Raw genomic sequence first — 24,941 nt, forward strand, 5'->3', positions numbered from 1 at the left:
GTGGGGCGATAAGGGGTACAGGCCACGAGAAAATATATAGAGAAACTAACACAGCCATTACACCTTTTTACAAGATGGAAAATCTCTTTGCTGTTAGTAATTACATTTATAGAAATCGAACCAATATACAGGCTATATGTTGTAGAACAGAATGCTTTGCCAAGTTATTCCTACCTGATACCATTAATAATTGGAATAGTCATCTGATATAGAGGATTATTAAACTTGATACCAGATTTTGTCACATAATCCTTTATCGCCTCGGACTCAGTTGTAGTGATTTAAGAAACGATTCGCCTTTCTATTCTAAAGGCTAAGTGAGTTTATAGTCGGTGGTTTATGGGAAACAATTTGTCAATTTAGCTATTTTGAAATCTGTCCATGTACATCCTACGTTCGGGTGAATTTGCACTAATGTTATAACTTAAGAATTAATTCATATTTTAAGACACGTATTAAGTACTATTTAACAGTTAAATAGCTTTTCTTAGTAATTGAACACCTTTCCATCGACCGCACCAAACTGTTGACCAATCGTTTTTCATGTATTCTACGTCAAATAAGATCAGAACACGTGTATAATTACAACATCCCCAGGATACCAATAACAACGAAATGTACAAATTAACAAACATGACCAACATTATTATTTCATGATAATGTAGGTGTCATGCATGTAATTATAGCTATATAAACGTATGTTTGATTATTCAGTTTGTGTGAAGTCGGTCATAAATACAAGAAACAGTTGATTCTGAAATTCTTTAATCATGTATATTTTCCCAATATTATGTTATCCCCATAAGGTCAATTATATTCATGTTATATTTATCAGTCAATTTTTTAATACGAATTACGTAACATTTATGCTACTTTGATTTTATAAGACCAATGTTGTTGTTACAGATTCAGGGACCGACTAGGTTCATTACATGTCATAAAAGTGCCGGGACATAATGTGGTGGCAATACATTCTCTAATTAACACCTGTCACAAAGGGACGGGCCATTTGGGTTTGTCCTCAGGGAATGTGTTCTGCAATTTGTGTGTTCACGAAATAACATTCAACAAGTCGGGTGATTAAGGATTGATGCATTTGTACTTCATGCAAATAAATGAATTACATTATTTTCTTAATCGTGTGCGAAATACGCATAATGTCGGAAAGCGCAAGTTAAATCCCCAAATACTGACTTCGTTCCTAAATAAATCACAACCCTCACTTATAATTGTATCACTGTATCACTTTAAATTTTAATGTTGTAAATCACGTATCTGTCACTTTTTAATGTCAGTCACTCAACCAGTTCCACTATTATTTTCCCAAAAGATCAAAGATTAAAAACAGTTATCAAGATTTAATTTCCATATCGTTAGATATATTTAATCTTAACATTGAAACATCTTCATGTATTATTCTGTATTGAATGACATTAGATATATGCTCCTATACCGCCGCTGGTGTCTTAATTTGCGAGAATTAAACATTTAGTTTGCATCCAACCATGCGCGTCCCAAATTATACAGCGTCAAGCTTTCAGAGCTCCAAATAAGTTTTCCAAAGTAGAAATTAAGCAAAATGAATATTTATCAAGTTTCCTTTTGCTAGAACATATGCATGCTGTTATGGTTTTTCAAAAAAAAATCTTCGTTCTCTCTGTTGTTAACAATATTAAAACAACAAGTACTATAAAATATAATACGGAAATATATTACATATCATTTACGCATCCGGCTGATCACAAAACAATGCTATTAAACAATATTTGTGTCGCAGGGACTGAATACCAATCAGACCAAGCCAGCTCTACAGATACTGACTCTCTCAAAGACAGCAAGCTACATTATACAGTTAATTGAAAACTGTAATCTCAAACATATCTAATGCTACTTCAACACTTTATCATATACTTAGCAGTTGAATATTCTGTAAAATTGAAATTAATCCTCTATTAGTTTACAGTGACGATTCTTGCAGGCTATATAATGCAGGCACGGCCCGTTTTGTATCATTCAATCTTTATCTTTCTCACTTTCTTATAAAGGCATAATGATCGATCATCTCTTCTGTTGCAGTGTGAAATGTTAATTTATTGTGAGTAAGGCTATTCCCTTTCTCCAGACATAAATTGATCACTCACCAACAACTGACAAGGGATTACTCCTCGTTTTGGCAATACTAAGTGATACAATATACTGCAGATTAATTAACTAATTAAGGGTTAAATGAGATTGTTTACTCAGAGTGTGATGTAATCCGTTTGATGTCGAATTACAAAGAGTGAATCTTCAAAAAGGGTAAGCATACCCAACACTACCAGTAGCACCTGGTATTCCCAAATAGTGTTGTTCTAATACATCAAGCTATAATAATGACACGTTGCTTAAGGGTTATCGGAATAAATTTGAATTTGATTTTTACATATTCTCCTCCATTGCTCACGAGCATATACATGGATATACATACATATGCATTATAAATTTGAAATGCAATTGTAAATAAAGTTGTTGTTTTTCTTCAGAAGAGTCGTAACCGAGTCCTCGGGATACGCCATCGCAACCTTCCCGTCCAGAAGAAACAGAGGTACGAGGACGCATTAAAGATAGCTCAGTTGATGCCATTCGAGGAAAGTAACTATGACGAAGACGGCATAAAGATTTTTTACAGTACTATCAAAGAACTGCGAGTCGACGGAACTGCAGATGGCGAAGAGGCTCGCAGATGAGACATACATGAAGAAGCTGGACAGTACAGCAGCTTTCCCTAAGGCAAGACGTGTCCGTTGACCACCATCCAAAAACCCATTCCCTGACATGAAGAAGGATATGTCATGGGTCAATACCGAGTATGGAATCCCGTGGTGTGGTGTGGTGTGGTGTGGTGTGGTGTGGTGTGGTGTGGTGTGGTGTGTGTAACGTAATATATGTGGGTGGGTTAGTGACTGAATTTGCGGATGTGTGTGTTCGTTGTACTTCTATTGGGGGGGGGGGGGGGTGATGCGTATTTTGTCTCAAAAGCCAAAATGGTTGGTTGTTTAAATAGTGACACTTTAATAAACTATTCTTCTTCTTCTTCTTCTTTTTGTTCATTGTCAAGATGCTGTGTATTACTTCCCAGACTGATGACATGTGTTATCATTTTTTATCTTCAATTATCACGATGTGCCCACTGATACCGTCATTATGTTGATTGCCTGATTGTTTAGAACTATCAGTCGCGATATGTTATATGATTGCTTTGTATAACATCGGCATGCTGTTCACTTTCATTGGGACTGGATGCTTTGCACAATAGCGATAGTATCTCACTGTTAATTATTTTTTTATCATTTGCATTTACAAAAGTAAAGAACATATCAATTTAATCTGAATACGTCAATGTGTCAATTTCTTGTTCTAAAAAGTACAGGTATAAGTATCATGTGTATTTGTAAGAATTTTTAAAAATTTTCTAGCGCCTGTTGTACATTACATTTATGGTCGTAGTTTGTTGACTTTGCTAACAATATTAGACTGAGCCCCAAGAAATGTTTTGAACATTTGATTGCATTTTAAGCAATTTTGTGCCGTCTGGACAATATTCATACCAACAAATGTAACAGTGGCAAAAGTAAAAAAACCAAAGATGGCGGATGTAAAATTTCGGAGTTAAATCAGTACTTTTAAAAAATCGGGAATAGTTTCTGCGCACCCGGCCACCTGGGTTCCAGCCACTAATGCCTAAGTCCACTTTTGCCTACAAATAAATAAAACTGTGTGGAATAAATCCTACACAATGAAAACAACATACCCATGCTAGGAATGAACTCTTTGAAATTTCTTTGAAATCATCAAATATCTGCTGGTGTATATACTATAAGAACTAATGCAATGATGCAGAAATGATGCACTGATAGTAGGTGTCGCTGAAAATCACTGGTGCATGACTTTGTTTATTGTAGGCCGTAGGCATTAGTGGACGCCGCCGCCACCTGGGAGCAATACTGCCACAAACGTGCAATGTCCCTTTCCCCATGTTGAAGCATATTGAGAAAAGCATACCTTTGTACTTATTATCTTTTGTAAAACATAAAACATTAATACAACATATATCCCCGTGTTATGGGTTTCCGGACGCTGAATAAACATTCATAGTTTTTTTCACATGAACAACTGTAAAACATCTCATTCACTTATAAAAGACAATTTTATCATAAAAAAGTCATTATTGGATTATTAACAATTTCTGTGTGACACACACACACACACACCCACCCCTTCCCGTTATAGTGCAAGTATTCAGGATAGAAAACGTATGATGTCCGGAAATGATCCCATGATTGTGTGATGAATAATAATAAAGGCATGTTTGATGCTGAAAACTCGAAAACAGGACAATCCGCAACGGTTGTCCGGCAACACGATATTTTCGGAGTATTTTAAAAAAAATATCTTTCATTATATTTTGAAGAGGATTTTTCCAAGGACTGCCGTTTTTAAAAAAAACGCGATTTTCCGCTTTCCGCCTAGATTTGACATTATAACAATGTTTTCCCGAAAATTAAACCGACACCTCAGAACAAATCAAATTCATCACTTTAAATTAATAATAAAATAGTTTTCATCCTCTGTGCAATCCTTTTGGCTAATCTGCCATGTGCACGAGAGCATGTTACAAATCACATCGCGGCCTCCCCGAACAAACGAATCCAAGCTCAGCACAAATTGATTTCAACACTTTCAAAACAGAAGTCACCGCCAATGCAATCACCCCCGACAGCTAATCCTCTCTGTGCATTTGACCATAAAGTCTACTCACATACCAAGCACCGCGCCAGGAAAAGTACCAGACGCCTCAATCGCTTACCCGTCAATATCATTGCAAGGAGAGTATGTACTCCCGCTAACAGAGTACTAATTAAACTGCAACTGAGGATTACACTAAAATTATTACATCGTGGATCCGAGGTCAAAGTCATGGGTTACATAATACCTACACAGATATCTTTTAAACCTTATATTTATTAAGATGTTGTTTGGATGCTTGGCATATTTAGCCTGTAAGTAGAGGTCTCAGTTTAATCAGTTTTATTTAAAGGTCAAGGTCACTCGAGTGCTTTCGGTTTAGATATTTATGTAATAGAAAAATAGAAAACAAGCATATTATGAAAACAAATATGGTAATAAGTTTTCATAATAAATACTTCCTGAAACATTGGTTATTGTTTTCACGAAACATGGGGTATAAGGTTGACACAATCACAGTGGTATTGATGATACTGTTGACATAGATACATCTACAGTGGTAAAGTTATTAATATTTGTGCACAATTAATCTGCTCAAAGTAATAGATACATTGTTGTAATGTTATTTTATAATGAAGTAGATCAGAGTTAAAGAGAAGCGAGGTCGGAGATACACATAATGTGCTTTCAATAGAGCTTGTTTAGCTGTAGATGTTGTGGCACTTTATTGACTTTTGAACCCAAAAGGCACATTTTGGACACCACTGAAGAAACTTAAGCATGCCTAGACTCAAGTATTCCAAATTCAAAGAAAATAGTCCCTTGCTGTTATGATCAGTATCTCCACAGGAATGTAAGAGGCCGGACAGCACAAGCTACACTGCTTCGTGAAACCAAATGAAGAGCCTCTGGATCACAATGCTTGTGACTGTTGGCACGGGCCCCCTGCCAGTGCAGCAGCATCATGGGTGATGATGCAAGGAATGGTTTCCATATACTGTACGCATTTGAGCAAAGATTTCCTGTGTGGCTATGTAGATAAATCATTGTTCTGATTCAAAGCCACTATTAAAGGAGACATGCCAAGAATACCATGTAACCAGGGATTCATATGCAGCCATAGATGGAACTCCTACAAAGGTCTGGTTGTTGAGATCTGGTTGTTGAGCTCCAGCTTCTTCTGAACTCAATAGTCTGTACACAATATTGCTCTTTTAAGAAATAAACAAGCTTTAGTCACTCACTATGTCATTTCAAATATACTTTGGAACACAGAGCGAATAATTAAGGCTTGTGATATTCGATTTTAAAAATGGACCACTTTATGTGTACAGTAAATTGACATAATATTAGAAATCCTAAACCTAGCATTCCAGGGTCGATGATCCTGATGACATGTCAGTACCATCAGCATCTGTGGCAGGGATAAGTGAGATTTGTGTGACTGTCGGTATTATACTCTGTAGAAATACTCGATCCTTGTATCCCAAGATAGGCGGTTCCGTTGAAATATGAGAGGTCTGCAATCACCATCGGTATCAGTATCATGCGTGATGTGGGGAAAGTGAGTGTTATGTCACTGTCGGTATTACCTTCTGCAGAAACCTAAGGGATGATTCTGTTATCAATGTGGTTATGGTCGGAGTGATCTTTATCTCAAATATGCAATGTTAGCCGAGTCCTGGGCCCCGTTCCACAAAGCGATCTTAGTGCTACGTTGATCGTAAGCCTATGCTGAAGTATGGGAGTTACGACCAACTTAGCACTAAGATCGCTTTGTGGAACGGGTTCCAGGATAATTACACGTTCAATGTATTGTATCCATATTCACATGCTGTTATTTGGCTAATTCGAAAAATGTCCTTTTGTTAAAAAATGAAGAATCTTGTTTTTGTTTCCAAAATAAAGTTTCATGTGTCTGTTTTGAATCTTTACAAAAAAGTGTTTTGATCAAATTTGCTGGTCCGTTTTGACTAACTTCAGGATAGGCCCTACCCATCATGACCTCGAAACACATTGCAAAGTGAGCGAAAACAGGATACGTTGGTATGTGGGGCTAAGGATGAACATTACTATCACTCCACATTGAAGTACATTTGATATTTAAGTAGTTTACCAATGTTGTAAGTAAAGCTTCTGGTGTTACATGCAATGGCAAGCATATTCTCAAAAAGAAATAGTGCAGGTTCGGTTGCAGCTGTTTTAGATTATTGCCGTTTGCTTTATAGATGAAGAGAGCTATCAATTGTCGCATCGGTCGCATCGGAATATTCTACGTATGTACATATCTGTAGAAAAAAAACAGTACATTGTTTGCCTACCTCACGCCGATATACATTAATTGACACAGATAGGAGAAATGATTACCGCAAGCATCGTTTGTAGCGATGTTATCCTGCGACGTCCAAGAAAGGGACACAACTGTGCACTCAACAATAGAAAGTGTATCTTTTCTTGATGTTATTTTCATGTAGAAAAATATTTTAATTTAGGTAGATTTCTATCTTCAAACCCAACTTATTGTATGTTTTTTAAAACAGGAACGTTTATTCTTTTGTAGTTTTTCGATTTGGGTTGTAGCTAAAGGATTTGATGCAAAATGATAAAATGACAAAATCGCTTTGGAATAATTCTCTAGATCTATAGCCATGGGCTTTTTCTCGTCTCTATACAGAGTTAGAAATTAATTTTTATTTTCACTAGTCGACAGAAGTCATCTGCTACAGAAATGCTGACATCTACCTAATAATAATGTGGTAGTCCACAAGGAAATATCCTGCCTAAATTTAGGAGCAGATGTATGTAATTTTGAATCCTGCTATAGATCTAGATCTATATGGCAGAAATATTGGCTTATTGCACGTGCAATGTCTTAACTCACTTGGTACCATAGCACCACACATAGAGTCTAGTCCCTCACCATGCTACTCCTTACCAAGTGCCGACTGCCTCCCTGGCCTGGTGGAAGAGCGTCTGCCTGGAGAACTAAGGACAGGGGGTTTGATCCCCAGGCATGTTATACCAACACATGTATAATTACGATACTTGCTGTTGCCCTGTCTGGCGCTCGGCATAAGGGGCTAAAACAAGGACTGGTCGGCTCGGAGTCAGTTTACTGAGTCTGAGTGGGGTATTCATGTTAAACTGCGACATCGTATCTCAGTGGGCTAGCACTGAAAAAAGGGCAATAGTCCGGACTAGTACAAGCAGCCACACGCAATCTCTCTCTCTCTCACACACACACACATGCACGCACGCACGCAGGCACGCACGCGCACGCACACACACACACGCACGCACGCACGCACACACACACACACACACACACACACACACACACACACACACACACACACACACACAGGTGCATGCATATAAGTGCAAAAATCTTGGAATGCAATGTTAAACTCTATTTCATAGTTCCGAGGAAACATCTCTTTTCAACTGTGAATTATCCTTCATGGTGCCTGGCCATCAGTCAGCTTTTCTGATGTCAAGTACAATAGACTGAAGGGGTCATGATTATTTCATACGCAGACTGTTTCAAAGATTTTGTTACGATAAGAATGACAGTTTGGAATACTATGTCAATGAAATTCCAGTTACCGGTACATCCATATAGGTTTCATTGTCCATGCTCTTTCATTAGTGATGAAAACAACTTCAGGGTAATTGACATCAGACATTTTCAAAGGACAAAAACTGAAAGATGGCTAAATAGTCAAACCAATCTTTAAAGTGACATCACTTTGTATTGTACATCAGTATTATTAATTATTAATTAAAAAAGTTTATGCTAATTTACTATCACCAATGAGTAAGTACACATGATTTCAATATTACAGCGAGAGCCCACCTTCCCGAGACAGGTGGGCCATGTTGAAAGAATGACAAAGACCCAACATTGGATCTGATGGCCCAGGGTGTGGAGGTTCTGGCTACTCTACTTACAGATGAAATAATATTATAAAGGCCTATATGGCATCACAAGGCCAGGCCAAATTGAGCTGCGTGGTGACTTACATTGCCAAACAATAATGTTAATAGATAATTAATGCTACGGCCCAAATGATGAAAACATTGCTTCCCGACCAGCGCTGCAGGTCTAATGGAAGCAAATGCTACCAGGACCAATTTTGTTGCAACATGTTTTGATAAATATTTTTTTAATATGTAAATGATGCTAAGGCCCAATTTTCATTTGTTGAATATATTGAAAACAGGAGAATGAGAGTACCATGGCTTTTTGCAGAGCTCCAGATAACTTTTTAAGCAATTGAGTTTTTACTCTAGGGTTTCTATTTTAATTTGGTTATTACATTTTTCATTGAGTAACAAATATTTTTTCACTCCTCTTTTCATCACTCTATTGGGTTATCCCAAAATTAGGGAACATTTTAAGATTTAAAAAAAATGAAATTATATTTTAGATGAATATAACTGTTCTAAATATATAGGCTTGACTCGGAAAGTAAATTAGCTCGTAATTGTGTTTAAGAAATTAGCTCCTTTGTACGCATGCTGAAAAAGCTTTAGTGGGTATTTATGCATGTTGTACGCAAGTTAATTGAAAGCAATTGGGTTTCGATTATTTTTCGGGGGTATTGTACGCAACTACGCTGCTTATCTGTAGCTCTGTTGGTGTTAACTGAATGTGGTATATTTTCAGTGTTGTCATGGCTCTGAGTCTGGATGACAAGTTACTTGGAGAAAAAACTCATTACTACTGCAGTAGCAGTGAGGGAGAGGAAGAATCAGATTCAGAAACTTCACCAGTGGAAGCTGAAATCTTGAAGCAAGATCTGACTAACACAGATATCAACTCATACCAGGGTACTTGCGTAAATGTAAGACTAGTTCAGTTTTTCTTTGTGTGTGAGTGCGTGTGTGTCTATCCACTAATCATAATTATTCAGCCCAATGTAAACAGGGATGCTGTACATTTTGACAGAATTTGACTGCTCTGCACAAAGATTTGAGGAGATCCCATTAAAGGGGCACTGATCTAACGCAATTCCCCGGACTGGTTATTGCCTTTGTTATTGTTTTTTCCCCCGTGAGTACCCGGATGATGCGCAACGCAACTGAGCGTGACCAGAGACTGGGCTACCGTCTGCAAGGACAGCTAAATAAACTTGGAGGCTGGAGGCAATATTTTTTTTACGAATTTTTGCATAAACACTGATTGGTTAACTGTGATCTATAAAGATTTCGACAAAGGGCGCATGTAAATTAATTTCTTCAGCCTAAACAAACAGACAAAAAGAAAGGCTGAGCTCATCGTATTTGGAAATACCCCAGATGGTTATAGTTTAATACTAAAAAAAGTATCTATGCAGTGAAAGCATTTTCGGATTTCAGATTGCGTCGATAATACGATTACTACTCCCTTGTTGTCATCCACGTTTTCTCGTATAACCCTACACTTGTGTATTTGTCGTCATTCACTTGATGCTCTGTTAATGAATTTATTACAAGTACAATTAGTGGTAGCACCACTTAGATTACCTGACAAAGGTTCCCATTTGGCATTTATTGTGTCTGGGGTAATTATTCAATCTAAATCCAGGTTTGAAGTCAGGTGAAATGTGTGTTATGTAATATGCACGTGGCAGACCAGCAAGAGGTGAATAATCAATTGATTTACTTTTTTTGGTAAATCAACGGATCGTTCCAAGTCATCAAAGGATCAACTGAAAACACGTTGATTGATTAATTACTGTTATCTTGCACAGTGGATATGTCAAAAGTGAGTGTTTACATGTCTAGGTTTACTAAAACAAAGGGAATACACTCATATCATGGCGTGAAGTGCCGATGTAAAAACAACATACTTTGTTCAAAGGGTTAACTGATAATACGTTGATTGATTGATCATTGTTATCTATCACTCAATGGAGTTTTTAGGCACCGTGGACGTTATGAAAATAGTTGTCACGTGGGCTTTCTCAGCCGACCCTTGAGACTTGACACCTATGTGAAACACCTGAAACAATCCAAGTGATCAGTTCAGAAACGAACACGGGTTATAATATCCCGAAACGATATATATCATTTAAAATATTTGATTGTTACAGAGACACGTGACATCGAATAAGTTTCTTTGTGCAGCTGCAGACGAGTGGAATATTGTTCCTTTGTGTGGATATTCACGGATACATTCCTCGAACAAGGAAGTTCCTAAAATTTATACACATAAATTTGGTAGGTTGTAATTATGGTATTTGCATTTTGTTTTCCTTCATTTGAACCGATTCGTTCATGTTTCTCTACGTCTTGGTTGGGAAATTCTTCAATCCACGATAGACGTTGTTTTCTCATGTCTTTCCTTTGTAAGCGTGTATATATTACAGTCAATTTGTAAAATGTGATTCTCTCAGGCAATTTATAAAATGTGTAAATATTTCAGTCATTTTGATTAAAAAATATGTCCAGATTGATTAAGATGATCAAAAGGGCCTACAAACATCACAACAGATCATTATGTAGGATTAGAAGCCAAACAACACAGAAATGTACTTTTCAACGTAACATTTTTAGTCTCTTGGTGATGACATTAAACATCAAAATGTTTGGAATTCGTTATCATACTAATACAAATGGAAATGTTTTTTAGTCTGTTTGAATAAATTTGAAAATGTTACACATTTTGACAGTAAAAAAATATACATACCATAAAAAAGCAATGTTCAGGTGAAATATTTACTTTGTGTTGCAAGTCAAACTAGTATAAACGAAAATCGCAAAATTACCAAGCAAGTGACTTATCAAAACTTCGTCACCATTACCGATTCTACCCACAAAGATACCTACATTTCCTTTTTATTCCTGTATTTCATTTTGGTGATCAATGTGACCATACACCCTTATTACTACCCATAAAAGTGACTGATGCGCTCACGAATTGCGCAGCAGTGGTCGCGAACTAGTCTAGATTTCTGCTATACATCCGGGTACTCACTGGGAAAAAACAATAACAAAGGCAACAACCAGTCCCGGGGAATTGCGTTTGATCAGTGCCCCTTTAAGGGTGAGATCAGAACAACGTTTCATCCAATCAATGAGAGCACCATACCTGTGGTCATGGCCTACATAGTGAATGCCTAAGACCTGCATCACTTCGGGCTTTCCTCCCACTTTAAACTGACACATCATGATATGACTGGAAAACTGTTAAAAGCAGCTTTAAACCCAACTCACTCACACTCACTCCAACCAATCAGAGCTTCCCTTACCAGTTCAGGAAAGTGACAGTCAGATTATGTTTTTTAATCATGCAACCTTGAAAAGGTTATCACAGGGTATTCCGAATGACAGCTAGTTGATTATTTTGATGGAATAAATCATACAGACTATGACTGATTCCATTAAAATCATCAACTAACTTGCTTCAGTGGGATAAAAAAAATCAATAGTGTTGTATGCTGGGCATTTCTTTATATTTGGAGATTAACATTATCAGCTGTGGACACATTGTGTCCCAATCTACGGGTGATTCAGTTGAAAAAATACCCAATATGATAACTGAAAAGATTTTTTAGTGTTTGTTCAACAGCGTTTATCTGATCATGCTTGCTTTAGAAAGTAGAGAGTTGGTGCGATCGGCCAATCAGTTTGCACAGAGTTTTAATGAAATTAATGTAAACAATATTAGAATAAGCCTTGAATAACATTAATATAGCTAATCGGCTCAGGGTGCTGGCTGTGGCTCTTGCTTCACAGATCTTGCGTACCTCTTTTATCCTTAGAGTTAGCTGTGCTAGGTTACACCTAACTCTCTCCTTAGCCCTTGGATCCCTTTCTGATCAAACACCCCCTTGCGATCATTAAGGTTAGTTGCTCCTTTCTGATCACTGGAATTCATGTCTTACGCACAACCCCCACCCTACACAGCTGTATTTAAAGCACACAAGGCTGGTTGTCTCGGTCAACATGGAAGAATGTTTTGTGGGCTTTTGATAACATACATTGAATATCATGAGGATTTATTGAAGTTGAATTCTGTGATTTACTGCACCGCTAGCTGCATCAATTTTTGGCAAAATTGGGCCATACTAAACAACCTGTACCTGGAACATACGCCTTACTTCAAAGTGTCCACATTGAGGCTGCCCAGGACCTGAATCAACGCCAACGATTCCCTGATCAGCCATGTGCCCACTAACCCCAGTGACAGGCAGTTCCTCAGGTTCTTCTTCAGTGGTACCCATTACCAGTGGGTGGTCCTACCATTTGGGAATTTCCCCATCCCCGTGGCTTTTTACACAGATCACCAAGTCAATGGCCGCCTACATTGTCTCCTGAATCACCAAGACTCAGAGACCCTCATCTGGCAGAGGAATTGTTTTACCTGCTGCCTCTTCCATCAGCTTGGGTTGACTGTCATTGAGTTCAAGTCCAAACTCACTCTGTCCTTTCGTCTTCAATTTATCAGAGGCCTGTTTCCGACCCGGTTCACCTGCAACCTTGCCTTTGTTGGTGGACGTTGGAGTAGAATGTCTTCGGCAGCGTTTACTTGACTGTGCTAAACCCATGCTACATCTGTTCATTGACGCCTCCAAACAAGGATGGGGAGCTCATCTGGAGTCTCAGACAACCTCAGGGCTGTGGTCAGGAAGAGTGTCACTGGCACAGCAACAATTTAGAATTGGAAGCACTCCTTCTGGCTGTCGCACATTTGCAGGCCATTCTTTGAAACGCCCAGTTGACAACATCACCGTGGTGTGGTGTCTGCTCTCTGCTCTCTGCTGGTGCAGACGTTCCACTTCTTCCAACTAGTAGACCAGCTTGACCTCCGCTTCGTAGTTCAACACATTCCAGGATGCCGGAACACACTAGCGGATGCGCTGTCCAGATCAGACAAGGTGGCTCCCACGGAATGGAAGTTACATCCCAAGGTGTTCGCCATGATTTGCTGGTGGATCGACCATCCCAACATCGACCTGTTTGCCACCAGTCGGAACTTCCAGCTGCGGAGCTACATCTCTCTGACAATGAAAGCATTATTGTATGTGGCGGTATCAAATGATAAAATATTGTATTAAGTAAGAGAGGGTGAGTGAGTATGGTTTCATGACACTTTAGCAATATTTCAGCAATATCATGACAGGGGACACCCGAAATGGGCTTCACATATTGTACTCATGTGGGGGAAAGGTGCGGAGGTGGGACCTGTAACCACTTCTCCACTTCTCCAGGATTACATGTTTCGTCACGGTACCATTGAAAGATACAGGTCTGCTCTAACTTCAGTTCTCCAGCAGGGGCGATCGGGTAGCCCAGTGGTTAAAGCGTTCGCTCGTCACGCCGAAGACCCAGGGTTCGATTACCGACATGGGAACAATGTGTGAAGCCCAATTCTGGTGTCCCCCGCCTTGATATTGCTGGAATATCGATAAAAGCGGCGTAAAACCACTCACTCACTCACTCACTCACTCACTCACTCAGTTCTCCAGCATGATGGACTAACCATAGTGGATCATCCTGTCCTCAACAGCCTAATGAGATCTTTTCTGGAAGTTGTCAAGATTCCACATATATCCCAAGTACACTGGAATCTCTTGTGTGTATTATCTGCTCTTTTGGAAAAGCTGTATGAATCATTGGCACCTGCCTCATTGTTGCATAAGAAAACAGCGTTCAACTTAGCCATGGGATGTGTTGGGGCAGCTTAGTGGTTAAAGCGTTTGCTTAAGCCCAAACCTCGGGTTCGATTACCCGCATGGGTACGATGTGTGAAACATTGTGTATCACATAGGAGACACAGTACCGCAATAGAGACACAGTACTGCATAGGAGACACTTTACCTCATAGGAGACACAGTACCGCATAGGAGACACAGTACCGCATAGGAGACGCAGTACCGCATAGGAGACAGTACCACATAGGAGACATAGGAGACACAGTACCGCATAGGAGACACAGTACTGCATAGGAGACACAGTACCACATAGAAGACACAGTACTGCCAAGGAGACAGTACCACATAGGAGACACAGTACCGCATAGGAGACACAGTACCACATAGGAGACACAGTACCGCATAGGAGACACAGTACCACATAGGAGACACAGTACCGCATAGGAGACACACTACTGCATAGGAGACACAGTACCACAAAGGAGACAGTTCCACATAGGAGACACAGTACCGCATAGGAGACAGTTCCACATAGGAGACACAGTACCGCATAGGAGACACAGTACCGCATAGGAGACAGTACCGCATAGGAGACACAGTACCACATAGGAGACACAGTACTGCATAGGAGACACAGTACTGCATAGGAGACACAGTACCGCATAGGAGACACAGTACCGCATAGGAGACACAGTACCACATAGGAGACACAGTACCTCATAGGAGACAGTTCCACATAGGAGACACAGTACCGCATAGGAGACAGTACTGCATAGGAGACACAGTACCGCATAGGAGACACAGTACAGCATAGGCGACACAGTACCGCCTAGGATACACAGTACCACATAGGAGACACAGTACCGGATAGGAGACACAGTACTGCGTAGAAGACAAAGTACTGCATAGGAGACACAGTACCGCATAGGAGACACAGTACCGCATAGGAGACAGTACCGCATAGAAGACACAGTATCACATAGGAGACACAGTACCGCATAGGAGACACAGTACTGCATAGGAGACACAGTACCGCATAGGAGACACAGTACCACATAGGAGACACAGTACCTCATAGGAGACAGTTCCACATAGGAGACACAGTACCGCATAGGAGACAGTACCGCATAGGAGACACAGTACCGCATAGGAGACACAGTACAGCATAGGCGACACAGTACCGCCTAGGAGACACAGTACCACATAGGAGACACAGTACCGTATAGGAGACACAGTACCGCATAGGAGACACAGTACCGCATAGGAGACAGTACCACATAGGAGACACAGTACCGCATAGGAGACACAGTACCGCATAGGAGACACAGTACCGCAAAGGAGACACAGTACCGCATAGTACACAATTTCAGGTTCATACGTTCTTAACAAGCCTGTTCTTGAAATGACGTAAGCACTGAAGGACTACTTCCACATTCCTGGGAAAACCCCTGGAATTCCCTAGCACGAATACGTACAGAAGTGTTCTTTCTGAACATTTAGACCCTTTAATCTTGAACTCAGCGTTTCAGCATACATTGAGAAACGTCAGAGACTTTGACTGCGTGGTCGTTCACGAAAATCCTCGCTATGACCCATCCTACTGAACAAAACGAAGAAATGCACTTCCAAACTATCATAGTATCGACTTGATCCGTGTCTAGGCTGACAGTGGCAGTCTACAGCAATCTATGAATTTACCTTAGTGCCTATTTGACACATATTTCATCACCTTTCAATGATCGGCCAGATGATCAATGATGACAAAAACATGTAACCGCCACTGGTTAATTAACAACTTCCGAAATCTTTCCCGTCAAGTTTATCGTGTTGGCCATTTTGACGTCTTGTACTTGATGTAAATGTATAACAAAACACTGTCATTGTGACTGACTTACTGAGGTAGTTCTTAATAGACCTTTCTCATCTAATGGTGATATAATTTGAATACATGTGTTGTTTAAGATGTTTCTGAAGAGCAAGTTGTGCATATGATACGCTCATGTCACTTTTCTTTTTGAAGAACTATTTTATGTCTCGTTCATACAGCTTGGCCCTCACTCTTTGAAGATTCATACTCCAATGAACTCACACAAAGTGAAAGTCAATTCTTAAAGGGGCACTGATCTAACGCAATTCCCCGGGACTGGTTGTTGCCTTTGTTATTGTTTTTTCCCAGTGAGTACCCGGATGTATAGCAGAAATCTAGACTAGTTCGCGACCTCTGCTGCGCCATTCGTAAGCGCATTAGTCACTTTTATGGATACCGGTAGTAATAAGGGCGTATGGTCACATTGATCAACAAAATGAAATGCAGTTTTCGAGATAATAAGGAAATGAAGGTATCTTTGTGGGTAGAATCGGTAATGGTGACGAAGTTTTGATAAGTCACTTGCTTGGTAATTTTGCGATTTTCGTTTACACTATTTTGACTTGCAACATAAAGTAAATATTTCACCTGAGTATTGCTTTTTTTATAGTGTGTATATTATTTTACTGTCAAAATGTGTAACATATTTATTAAACGTCTAGATATTCAGTTATTTTACAAATTGACTGAAAAACATTTCCATCTCTATTATTATGATAACGAATTCCAAACATTTTGATGTTTAATGTCATCACCAAGAGACTGAAAATGTTACGTTGAAAAGTACATTTCTGTGTTGTTTGGCTTCTATTCCTACATAATAATCTGTTGTGATGTTTGTAGGCCCTTTTGATCATCTTAATCAATCTGGACATATTTTTTAATCAAAATGACTGAAATGTTTACACATTTTATAAACTGCCTGAGAGAATCACATTTTACAAATTGACAGTAATATATATACGCTTCCAAAGAAAAAGACCTGTGAAAACAAAGTCTATCGCACATTGAAGAATTTCCCAACCAAGACGTAGAGAAACAAGAACGAATTATCGGTTCAAATGAAGGAAAACAAAATGCAAATACCATAATTACAACCTACCAAATTTATGTGTATACATTTTAGGCAGCTTCCTTGTTCGAGGAATGTATCCGTGAATATCCACACAAAGGAACAATATCCCACTCGTCTGCAGCTGTACAAAGAAACTTATTCGATGTCATTTGTCTCTGTAACAATCAAATGTTTTAAATGATATATATCGTTTCGGGATATTATAACCCGTGTTCGTTTCTCAACTGATCACTTGGATTGTTTCAGGTGTTTCACATGGGTGTCAAGTCTCATGGGTCGGCTGAGAAAGCCCACGTGACAACTATTTTCATAACGTCCACGGTTCCTAAAAAATCCATTGAGTGATAGATAACAATGATCAATCAATCAACGTATTATCAGTTAACCCTTTGAACAATGTATGTTGTTTTTACATCGACACTTCACACCATGATATGAGTGTATTCCCTTTGTTTTAGTAAACCTAGACATGTAAAAACACACTTTTGACATATCCACTGTGCAATCAATCAGTGATTAATCAATCAACGTATTTTCTATTAATCCTTTGATGACTAGGAACGATCCGTTGATTTACCAAAAAAAGTAAATCAACTGATCATTCATCTCTTGCTGGGCTGCCACGTGCATATTACATAACACACATTTCACCTGACTTCAAACCTGGATTTAGATTGAATAATTACCCCAGACACAATAAATGCCAAATGGGAACCTTTGTCAGGTAATCTAAGTGGTGCTACCACTAATTGTACCTGTAATAAATTCATTAACTGAGCATCAAGTGAATGACGACAAACACACAAGTTTAGGGTTATACGAGAAAACGTGGATGACAACAAGGGAGTAGTAATCGTATTATCGACGCAATCCGAAATCCGAAAATGCTTTCACTGCATGGATGCTTTTTTTTAGTATTAAACTATAACCATCTGGGGTATTTCCAAATGACAACATCCGATGAGCTCCGCCGTTCTTATTGTCTGTTTGTTTAGGCTGAAGAAATTAATTAACATGCGCCCTTTGTCGAAATCTTTATAGACCACAGTTAACCGATCAGTGTTAATGCAAAAATGCGTAAAACAAATATTGTCTCCAGCCTCCAAGTTTATTTAACTGTTCTTGCAGACGGTAGCCCAGTCTCTGGTCACGCTCAGTTGCGTTGCGTATCATCCGGGTACTCACGGGGGGAAAAACAATAACAAAGGCAACAACTAGCCCGGAGAATTGCGTTAGATCAGTGCCCCTTTAAATGCTGACACTGTGGTATAGGGTTACAGGTATACAAAAAGCCACAATACAATGCTTATCTTGAAAAACTAGACAGGATGTGATGTGTATCTTGATATGCCAGAATAGCACAAAGAAATGAAAAGAATATTAATTTTAAAGAAACATTAAGTCACTTACATGATGGCGAAGATGTGTTCTCAGTTGAGGTGAGTGACACACAGACTGTTTCTTCCTTGTCACAAAAAGTAAAAGACGCCATAATGGTCCCAAATGGTCCAAAACAGGGGATTATTGGGATTATTGGGATGCAGGCAGCTTTTCAAACTGAGTGGGGGTGCCCTATGTTTTAAGCATTGTGATTGGCTGTTGAGTAAACATGAAAAAGTTAAAAAACTAGAAACGTTTAGTGTGTAAAGTTGACAACTGGTGAACATTTATGAACAACGAATAGCTGGTATAACAAGATAGGGTTATCATTTTCATTAAGTAAGCCAAAAACATTTAATTTTAAACTTATGCTTTCACACGCTATGCATTTCTTCCTTCATCTTTCAATCCTTATGTAGAAATGTGCTTGAACAAGGTTTCCAGCTTCTAAAAACATTTCACCCGAACTCATCCCAGCGTCACCATGATCACCACACAATCAAATGAGTCACGCATTGTAATCCTGTGCATGTGGCCTTTCACGACTTGATCACCTGACTACCCCTGCCACATAATTCTATTTCTTAGCGCCCTGCTGTGTAGCTGTGGTTTGAGTGTTTAGAGAATACATTTTTTATATTTCTTTTTGTGTGAGCTACCTCATCATTTGTAATAACATCTATGACACTAATTGAGGGAGAGGATGGGAATGGAACATGATAAACACCAGGGCTGCCAAAATTGGAGATGTACTTACTGCTGATCATCATCATTGCTGTGATTGTCTAGGCCTTTGCTTTAAGGACCACATATGTTCCCGGTGATCTCACCTCTCAGAGGAGGCTTTCCATTTATATTTACGCAAATACCACAAGCGTAATGTTGACCAATGTGTCACCAAGCCGGTTGTCCCCTCAACCGGGACAGACATGAAACCACCTTCAAGGTCTACCATACCATCCTTGTTGGTTCAAGACGATGGCGTCAGTAGTATAGGTAATTGGGATTCTGGACCACTTCCACTGGAGCCAGATTTATGTACCTATACCACCACTACAGGGGGAATTTTTTATGTGTAAACGCTGATGCAGTTCCACGATCGTCATGAGTCGAAGTTAAATTGGCTCTAGCTCACCACTATCTGGATCCAATCAATGATAACATTAGTACAAAAACGATGATGAGACTAAACTAAATTGTAATGAAAATATTCTCTATTATTTTTATTCATACGTATACCATTATTTTTAACAAAGTGATATTCAACATTATCACTTCTTCGTTCATTTTACTAGGAGACCAGACAATATACTCTTCTTGGTAATTGGAAAGAAACAATTGATGACCGTATTTGGTTGGTTTGACATCACTAATATAATATATGCCTTGTGGTAATTCTCTCCATTTGATAATTTTGTCCCTGAGCATAAATGCTTCGATAGCTTTTTCAAGTTCGTCCTTTGTTGGTTTGTAATTCTCCATTATTATATACTTACGTAAGCATTCGTTTAAATGTGATCCAACGATAGTAAGCAATCTATTTTTAATCTCCAACCAATTCTTTGGTTTTGTCACGGAATAGTTGACACGCTTGTTGTCTCCCCTGTTCCATAAACTTTTTTTTCTCGTCTTCGCTAATACCACTGGTCTTACAAGAATTTGATCGAATCTCCTGCTTCATTGCATTGTATTTTGTGAGTTCTGACAACACTAAACGAAACTCATCCTCGGATATCTTACAATCAGCCATTGCCGTTGAAATATGATCCTCAATGCTGTTCAACTTTGCTTCGGCGAGTATCCGTATATTATCATGTTTTAATGCTTTCTTTTGCAACCTATGAGAAATGAATTTTATCATTATTCCTGCCAGTCCTGAGACTCCGGCGGCTATTTCCATGCCAAGTATGATAGGCGCGGCGATTATAGTTGATAATAAACCGACACCAGCTACATCGAGTCCCATGCCAGCTGTTACAAGCGCGGTGTCAACTCCGTCGAGAGCATTCACGGCTCTGCGATACTTTTTATACAATCCAAGTCTCAACTCCCTCTCCTTCTCTATTCGATGTTTTATGTCGCTTATTTGATGTAATCGAAATCCACTAACAGTATCCATCTTTTCATCAAGCGCTGGATATAAACCCATAGTGTATATCATTATATCGTATAATAGTCTTTAATTGGTCTTGCTTAAATGTTTTGAGAGTATACATCAACCTTATCAAATGTATATTATACGGCATGAATATCTTAGTAAGAGAAATGCTGTCACTTTTAATAATTTGGACCCTCTCAAGGGTTGCAACGGGTGATACTCCCATATAAATAATACTGCAACGTTGACGCTCGTGTTTCTTTAGCCATTTAATCTATAGACCTGGTAATATTTCGAAGGCATCTTCTGGTGCATCTCAAAACAAGACTTCAATAATAAGCGTAGAAAGATCAGGTATTTCACTCAAGTTATCTTTAATATCATTGAATTCAGACGACTAAATAACATATAACCTGGGTTTTCTGGCATGGGAGAGACTAACACACTTTTTCGTTTTGATGGGATATTAGCCCCGAGTACGACCCCACTATTTATTATCTTAGTTAAATTATGTGCCTTACCCATCATCACATATGGTGGGGTAATGACGATATTACTCGAGTAGTATAGATGATGGGGGTTCTGGCTCACTTCCACTAGAGCCAGATCCATATACCTATACCACGACTACAGAGGGAATTTTTATGTCAAAATGATGATGCGATTTATCAATTGTCATGATATCGTATTAAAAAAATCATCAATATTAATTAATAATGAATAAAATTTACTATAGCCCACGAGGATATTGGAAAGGTATAGGAGCAATACAAAAATTAGCCACCGCGGCTAAGGTATCTAAAGATGTGGCCAAGGATTGGTTAAAGAAACAAGCGATGCGGCAAATATACTTACCAGCACCGCGTTATATACCGAGGAAGAAGTTTGATATTTTTACAACGAATGAAGTTCATCAGGCTGACCTCTTGTTTCTTCCCCGTGATAAGGTAAGACACAAAACGTATAAATATGCTTTAACCGTAGTGAATGTGGCTTGTCGATACAAAGAGGCTGAGCCATTAACCTCGAAAGATTCAACAGAAGTAGCTAATGCACTGAGCCGCATATATAAACGCGGACCACAAAAGTGGCCTAAGCTATTTCAAGTAGATCCTGGTCGCGAGTTTATGGGATCGGTAACTAAACTATTAACAACGCACGATGTTGAAATTAGGCATCGTGAAAAAGAGGCCCACCGTAGTCAAGATATTATTGAAAGATTTAACCGGACATTAGCGGAACGTTTGTTTGGCTATCAGTATGGGATCGAAATGAAATCGGAACGATTGAGATCAACCGAATGGGTGACACGATTATCAGCTGTTGTATCAGCGCTGAATAATGAAGTAATGAGATTAATCGAGAAGAAACCATCCGATGCGATTAAAATGAAATCCGTGACTTCCGAATCTTCAGCACCGAGGAGAGGCAAAGAACAAAAACTTCCGGATTGAGTTAGCTGAAGATATTATATCAGCCCGGTGAACTCGAAGGCGGCCTACGTCGCGCAAACCGATCCGATTTGGTCTCTTAAGACATATAACATAAGTTGATTGGTTATGAAAGAAGGAGAGCCTATTCTTTATTATCTTAAAGATGGACCGGGCAGGGCATTTGTACAAGAAGAGTTGCTTATAGTTCCCAACGGTACAGATCTCTTTGTATCTAAGGGGGATAATGATGTCTTGTTCATTCTTAATCCATATATCCTATGATTGTAACTTCTTAAAGAGTTCATCTCATGTTTGAATGTTCTACCCTTGAATAATGCTTCTTTATACTGTTAGTGTTTGATATGCTTTTTACCACATACTTCTTAACACCCTTAGCTTTTCTTATCTCTCCTTTATCGGACTTCTTTATAGAATACATCTTAGGTCTTAATCCGACATACTCCGCTATAGGGGTCCCAGCAAATTCATCATTCATCTTACCTAACACCTTTTTATTTACTACGCTGTGCAGTGGATTATCTTTTGGGTAATCGCTTGTGTCGTACATATCTATTTTTCTGCCATATCTTTATACACATCCTCGGTTTGATTTGCTAAGTCGTTATCGAATATCTTGCATCTGTTAAAAGCCGGACTGGCTATAAGTTTCCTGAGTCTTTGTTCCTCATTAGATCTGACTAATTTAACATCAACGCGCTTCCTTAGATTCTCCATAGTTTTACCAAATACTGAGTTATTCATTCATGCTTATATAGATTCTTTTCAAAATCGCTGGTAGCTATCTTATTTAGGGGTAGTTCGTGTAGCCCAGTGGTTAAAGCGTTCGCTCGTCACGCCGAAAACCCGGGTTCGATTCCCGACATGGGTACAATGTGTGAAGCCCATTTCTGGTGTCCCTCGCCTTGATATTGCTGGAATATTGCTAAAAGCGGCGTAAAACCATATTCACTCACTCACTATCTTTCTTAAATCTTCAGCCTTATATAGGGCTCGATCCAAGGGCTTTGATCAAACTTTAGAACTCTGTGTATTTTCTTTAGTTTCATACCTAACGATAGATATAACTCGAGATTTCTGTAGTGAACTATATATTTTGTCTTATCCAACAAATTTGGTACGAGTTTTTCTACATTAGCTAACCTACTATTACCAATCAAGGAGTGTTGATATTCCGACATCCAATCTTTATTCACCATTAACCTTTCGGGAGCTAGTGGATAACTGTTATGGTCTTTATGTAACGAATTTGGATATTCCAAGTCAACTTCTAGTATGTACCCTTTATCGGAATCTGAGGGGATGTCATCCACTTTGATATCATTCACATCGACCCACTCAAAACCACCCGTGGGTAAAGGTTGAGTCCTAGCCCATCCGTACAAATTGTTGGCGTCGAGATATAATATATGAGTGTCGGGTTTACTCGGATCATATCCTTCCACTAATTTATTATTAGCCTTAGAATACCTTTTCGCTACCATCGATATACCACCTCTAAATCCTTTCTCAATAAACAAGTGCATATCAAAATCGGTGAGTAGTTTTAGCTCTACACCGGTCTTCTTCAACAATGCATCCCACGATAGTCCAGGACTGGAATAGTACCATGCCGGGTCCAAGCCGTATTGTTTTAAACATGTCTTTCTAAATATCTCGAATATATTGGCGAGTAACAGTACATTGGTTTTTAAGTACAGATCGTGATAGTCGCCTAAATTCTTACGACCTAATTTATCCCAATCCGTCAGAGTGTGTTCATAATCGGCATCGGTTATTTTAGATTCTGTTAAGTTACTATAGAATGATTCAAGAGGTGGTAATTTAGTTTCATTGAATCTAGACCAATCATCCATATATTCGTAAGGATATACACCTTTTCTCAGCAACAAATGACGAGTTATCTTATCGTTATATTGATTTGTTAGCACAAAGTCATCGGGATTGTTCGCATTAGCTAAATTGTTCAGGGAAGATAACAGAAACTGTACGGAGTCTATGAATCTAAGCCCATTACTTTGCTTTATTCTGGCTTTCCCATCCTTGTCCGTATAATGTATAGTTTTAGTCAACGAGAACGATATGTATTTTTTCATATTATTAGGAATACATGTTAAGCCACCATCGGTCTTTGAGATAGCGTGCATGATGAGATGTGAATCGTATCCTCTAAGGTTATGAAACACAACAGGGATGGGTATTGTTTGAGAATTCAGTTTCAGTTTCAAGTTACACTCGTTATGCGCGGCTCCCCGATAATTACCCGTGACGTGGCAATGATCTCTTACGGAATCCCCATTCAGGGGTTTATTACAAACATGACAACTCGTTGACTTCTTATGGGCCCTCCAATCATCCCTCGTCATACACATGGACCTCTGTAAATCACGGGCGGGTTTGTTTTCCCATCATACCTTACAACTATATATCCAAACCCACAAGGATTCACATATGTTCTTGAGCTTTGTATGTAAAACTACTATCTTTATTATTGCTTTCGGTATTTTCTATAGGTTTGATAAGTGCTTTGATGTCGGCATAAATTACGTACGGTACTGGCATTTGATTACAATAATGTTCAAATTTTAATATATTTTTTCCCTCTTTAGGCATATCAATCATGATAGCATTCTGTCCAACACTTCTGCAATCTTCTTTATGCGCTTCTAATAGATCTTGTCTGCTGTACCCATGTAGGCATCTT

At 38.9% G+C, this 24,941-nt stretch overlaps 1 protein-coding gene across 2 annotated transcripts in view; it reads left to right on the forward strand.

The window, feature by feature from the left end:
* Positions 1-6,932: 6,932 nt before the first annotated feature.
* The window catches only part of LOC139444722 (phosducin-like protein), a 160,680-nt gene continuing 142,671 nt past the window's right edge, over positions 6,933-24,941 (forward strand). Inside the window, exons 1-2 of one of the 2 annotated variants that reach the window (XM_071225652.1) lie at positions 6,933-7,001; positions 9,395-9,572. In XM_071225652.1, coding sequence (XP_071081753.1) covers positions 9,402-9,572 — 171 coding nt within the window. In that variant the 5' untranslated portion in view covers positions 6,933-7,001; positions 9,395-9,401. Of the gene's footprint in view, positions 7,002-8,637; positions 8,657-9,394; positions 9,573-24,941 lie in introns of those variants that run through there. The other variant, XM_071225653.1, reaches the window with a different exon arrangement.

This window comes from Haliotis cracherodii, unplaced genomic scaffold (genome assembly GCF_022045235.1).
Source record: "Haliotis cracherodii isolate W230 unplaced genomic scaffold, xgHalCrac1.p SCAF_6, whole genome shotgun sequence".
NCBI lineage: Eukaryota > Metazoa > Mollusca > Gastropoda > Lepetellida > Haliotidae > Haliotis > Haliotis cracherodii.